The following is a 5,000-nucleotide window of genomic DNA, read 5'->3' as shown; positions in this document are numbered from 1 at the left end:
AGCTTTAATATTTACTCAGTTAACTGAGATGCTAAGTCTTGTAGTGGCTTTATGCTTGTAGTGACTTTATACTTGTAATGACTTTGTTGTAGTGACTTTGTACTTGTAATGACTTTGTACTTGTAGTGACTTTATACTTGTAGTGATGGTTCATTGGTTCTCTGAGCGGTGGCGTCTGTGGGCGTAGCAGTTAGCACTGTAGACTTCCAACTTTAGCGTTAGCTCAGTGTCCGGTTCTCCTGTCACCTGGAGGTCTGAACAGGGTGTGGCCCAGGTGTGTACAGATACCTCCAGATAGCATAGTAGTGGACGGCTGCTCCCATGGCAACAAACAGGTGCCATATGGCGTGAGCGAATGGGACGAGGCCGTCACTCTTAAAGAAGACCACCCCCACAATGTAGAACACTCCTCCCACTGCCAGCTCACACACACCTGCACGGTCCACCTGCAAACACACACACACACACACACACATTTTGACATTCTGAATGTCAACATTTCTGTATTTATTAGGGTCCAACGGAAAACTCAGCTGTTTGATTGGTTCTTACCATGGACAGGATGACCAGTGCTGGGACCACGCCCATGGACACGTATCCTAGCAACTCCACCAGTTTATACCTGTGGGACGGGACGTCATCAATTAATGATCAACAGAATGTACCTATAGAATGGGTAACATCCTGTAGACCACTGTGACGATCCACACTGGTACCACCAGTGGGCGCCAATTATCTGTTGTCTTGTTGACCCTCTCTCTTGGTTCCTGATGGGCACAGGTGAAGGTGATCATCCTGATTGTCCCAGGAACTTTAAGAGGGGGTCAAAATTGATGGACTCGGTCTCTTCCTTGTCGACCAGCAGCCTTTTTGTTTGTTGTTACTATTTACTTTATCATTATTTCTAGTGATGGCGAGATGAAGCTTCTTGAACTGTTGAAGCTTTCCATCAAATTGCGTCACACTTGGACCGAAGCTTCATGTTGCTTCATTTGCTCTACTGCGCCATCAAGTGGACAATAAATTTATAGCAGGCAGAGTGATAATGACACCGTGGATTTGGTGTGTGAAGCTTTGAATTGAATAAATGTGCTTGTGTTACTAGGAACAACAACATTTTATTCATTTTTATTTAAAAATAACAATTTCCCCACAGTGCTGGGCTTCAGGCGGTTTCTTTTTTTTGAGACGATTTCACCTGCTTTTGAAAATATCCTTTCACAGGCCACAGATGAAGCTGGGGTACATAGATAATTAACGGCAAGTTTATACAAATTAGGATACACATGTTTGTGTTCTTCCCAATACTGTAGGGGGTTCTGCATCCTTTCGATGTTTGGTTCAGCCAGGTAGGTATGGACCTCCACTGTTGCATCTGCAGTTACATTTTGGGTCCTCGCCTGCAGGACTGTGGTGTCTAAACGACGCCACAGTTTGTTACCTAAAACAGACAAACAGGCTGTCAGTGTCAGTGAATATATACAATAAGACAATTAGAATGTATCCAGTATACATTACCTTGAGTCACAGGCTGCGAAGCTTCTGATATGGGGGGTTGTGATGACGAGGAGGAGCCAAATCCGAGCCACTTCCCGAATCGTACGTCATCAACACACGCCTCGGTACGCGCTTCACAAAAATCTGCCTCTGTTACTCGATACACGCTCCGAAGCGTCGGCTTCATCTCGCCATCACTAATTATTTCCATTTAACATATTATTCTTTAATAAATCTCCTATTATTGTTCTCCATGTGTCGTCTCCCTTTTTGTCACCTTGTCCTGAGCCAGGCAAGCGTAACAAATTGGGTGCTCGTCCGGGAGTGAATTTGGTGAGAGCAATATTCTCTCCCTTTTCATAGTTGATATTCGGGATTGGATTGTTGGATTTGTCCAACTCTATATTGGGAGACCCGCATGGTTATTGTTTATAGTTATTGGGTTTTGGTTGGATTGGATGTAATGTATTGTTTAGTATATTTGGTACGTTGGTTTGGGTGCTGGTGACGAGGGGGAGCTGGCCGTCCGACTGTGCTGACAAGGACGTAACTCTTGGTATTGGCTGTGATCTTCGGCTGGAGTTTGGTGAGTGCTGTGTTCTATGCAAAGCAGAGAAGGATAGGTAGGGCGGGTGGTTTAGATACCATCAGAGCTATACGTGAACCCCCGTGCTAGGAGTAGAAGCGCTTAACGCTTGTTTATTGTTTTCGTTTGTTATTTTTGGTGTGTTGAACGCGGGGGCGCCACCAGGCATTTGCTTGGTGGAAGAGTTGCATGTGAACGCACTGAAGACTAGCTGAGTGGTTAGTCAGTCATTACTGAGTTAGATGCGGGGCAGCTCTTACGAAGTATGTTAGTTACTTTTCTGTTTTGTATGTGCGCACAGTTACTCGCTTTAAATGGGCTGAAGATTATGGCTGATATGGGAGTAGTTTATAGGAGGAGTTTGTAATAGGAGGGGAGATTCCCGTTTGTTAGGGTTGGTTAATATTGGTTATTTGATTATATTGAGTTATGGATGTTTTTGAGGAGTTTGTGGCAGCTCCGTCGGTCGATGGATTGTTACAGTTAACGAAGGAACAACTGTGGAAGGTTGTGGAACATTATGAGGTTAAGCTTGAGGTGGTGAAAGGCCGAGCAAAGAAACAGGACGTAGTGGAGGCTTTACAGACTACGTTAATTAATAGGGGCATACTAAAGGGTAAATTGTCTGTCCCTAAAATATCCGTTGGGGTTGCATCTGGGTCCACTGAGTTAACATTTGATCAACAGAAGGAATTGTTAGCATTACAGATGGAATCACAGACGCGAGAGCGTGAATTTCAGATGCAAGAGCGTGAATTTCAGACGCGAGAGCAGACGCGAGAGCGTGAGTTTCAGGCACAAGAGCGTGCGAGGGACAGGGAATTGGAGTTGGATAAATTAGCTCTTGAACGGGAGCGCCTTAGGTTGATTGCTGAGGGAAAGTTATCTGACGGTGGAGGTGGCGATTCGAGTAATTCTAAGAGGGATAATATGTCTGTCATGGTTAGACTGTTGCCAAAGTTTAATGAAAAAGATCCTGATGTATTCTTTTCACTGTTTGAGAGTGTTGCCGACGATAGGGACTGGTCTACTTCAGACCGCACCGCATTACTACAGAGTGTGCTTATTGGCCGAGCTCAGGAAGCTTATATTGCTCTTAATGGTAGAGAGAGGAAAGATTATGATACAGTTAAGGCCGCTATCCTTAGGGCTTATGAACTTGTTCCTGAAGCTTACAGACAGCGGTTTAGAAAATGGAAGAAACATGACAAACAAACTCATGTTGAGGTTGTAAGAGAACTAACCAGCCATTTCAATCGTTGGTGCGTGGCGGTAGAGGTGAATACTCTGGAGGATCTGTCAAATTTGATTATTTTGGAACAGTTTAAAACCATTGTCCCTGATCGCATTGCCACTTATGTAAATGAACACAAGGTAAAAACAGCAGATCAAGCCGCGGTGTTGGCAGATGAATTTGTACTGACTAATAAGAGTCAGTTTGGTGAACATCATTTTCGTAGCGAGGGGAGCCGTAGACAAAATCCGACCGTGACTAACCTATTGGTAAATCGTGCTAAATTCCCAAACGGAGGTCCTGGCTATTCTGTCCCTTTTTCAAGGTCGGAGCATGGCGGTCAGAGTAGAGTAGATCCTAACTCGACATGCAATTATTGCCTTGGGAAGGGTCACTGGAAACAGGAGTGTCCTGTCCTAAAAGGAAAAAAAAACTACAGTGGGAAGGGGGGCTCTGTTAGACCGTCGGTTCTTGCAGCGCATGCTGGTGGAGTAGGAGGAAGAGTGTCTGGGGTTGCCGAGGGGTCTCCCTTTAAACCAGGGGTGATGGCATCCTCAGTATCCAGCCCACCTGCGGCTACTGAGTTGGCGGGGGCACTACAGGGCTCTGCCTCCATACAGATTAGCGAGGAGGATCCTGATTTTGGTCCGTTTATTACTACAGGTTTCGTTTCTCTGGTGGGTAGCCCACAGAAAGTGCCTGTCCAGATACTTCGTGATACAGGGGCTTCAGAATCGTTTATATTGGAATCGGTTTTAACATTCTCTCAGGAGTCAAGTGTGGGGACCAGCGTTTTGATTAGAGGGATGGGGATGCAGACTTTGTCTGTCCCCTTGCATGAAATTGAGCTTTGCTCTGATCTGGTCCAGGGGGTAGTGACCATTGGTGTTCGACCCTCTCTGCCTGTGGTGGGTGTGGCAGTCATTTTAGGAAATAACCTGGCTGGAGGAAGAGTGTGGAGTGATGTGCCCCCACCTCTGGTAGTTAGTTCTGGGTTTACACGACCAACAGGACCCGACCTAAGTGTGAAGGAGTTTCCTGAGGTTTTTACTGCCTGCGCCATGACTCGTGCTATGAGTTGCATGGACCCTAAAATTGATGATGGTAAAGAGTCTGATAAGTTCACTCCTGACAATTCTGTTTTTCAGTTTCCTGACCTGCCGCCGCCTTTGTCTCGGAGTGAGTTGATTTTAGCCCAACAGGAGGATCCTGAGCTGAAGCTACTGCTCAGTGGGATTCAGCCTAAGAATGAGCTGGAGAGCTCTGAAAGTGGTTGTTTTCTCTTGGAGGATGTGTTGGTTCGTCAATGGCTTCCTCATAATGATTGTTCTGTGAGTGACCCAGTTTTCCAGGCAAAATTTACTGGTCCCTACTCTGTTGTACGACAGGTGTCCAGACAGAATTATTTGATCGATGCCCCTAGCCGTAGAGGGTCTACACAGACCACAGTGCATGGGGTGTCTCCATCTCCGTCCACTCCTGTGGTGGCAGCAGGGGGGGAGGAGGATGTGAGTGGGCCTGGAGATGGTGTTTTGCGTCCTCGGCTTAAGACCATGAGACATTGGCTGAGTTATGTGTTATTGTTTGAGAACTGTTTGGTTTCTGTTTGGCACTGGTTTGGGCTCTGCAGCACTTTGATGTTTATGTGGGAGGGGGGGGTCCCATCCAGTGGTCGTTTGTTCA

The 5,000-nt window shown here is 46.1% G+C and overlaps 1 protein-coding gene across 1 annotated transcript in view; it reads right to left on the bottom strand.

Moving 5' to 3' along the window:
- Window positions 1-242: 242 nt before the first annotated feature.
- The window catches only part of LOC308151939 (monocyte to macrophage differentiation factor 2-like), a gene marked incomplete at both ends in the record, with an annotated part of 15,838 nt that continues 11,080 nt past the window's right edge, over window positions 243-5,000 (bottom strand). Inside the window, 2 exons of the mRNA XM_080524834.1 lie at window positions 243-446; window positions 553-622. Of these exons, the coding sequence (XP_080380960.1) occupies window positions 243-446; window positions 553-622 (274 nt within the window). The remainder of the gene's footprint in view (window positions 447-552; window positions 623-5,000) is intronic.

Source organism: Nansenia antarctica (assembly GCF_963989245.1).
Source record: "Nansenia antarctica genome assembly, chromosome: 2".
Lineage (NCBI taxonomy): Eukaryota > Metazoa > Chordata > Actinopteri > Argentiniformes > Microstomatidae > Nansenia > Nansenia antarctica.
Note: the sequence above shows the minus strand (reverse complement) of the source record. Positions and strands in the feature narration are given on the sequence as shown.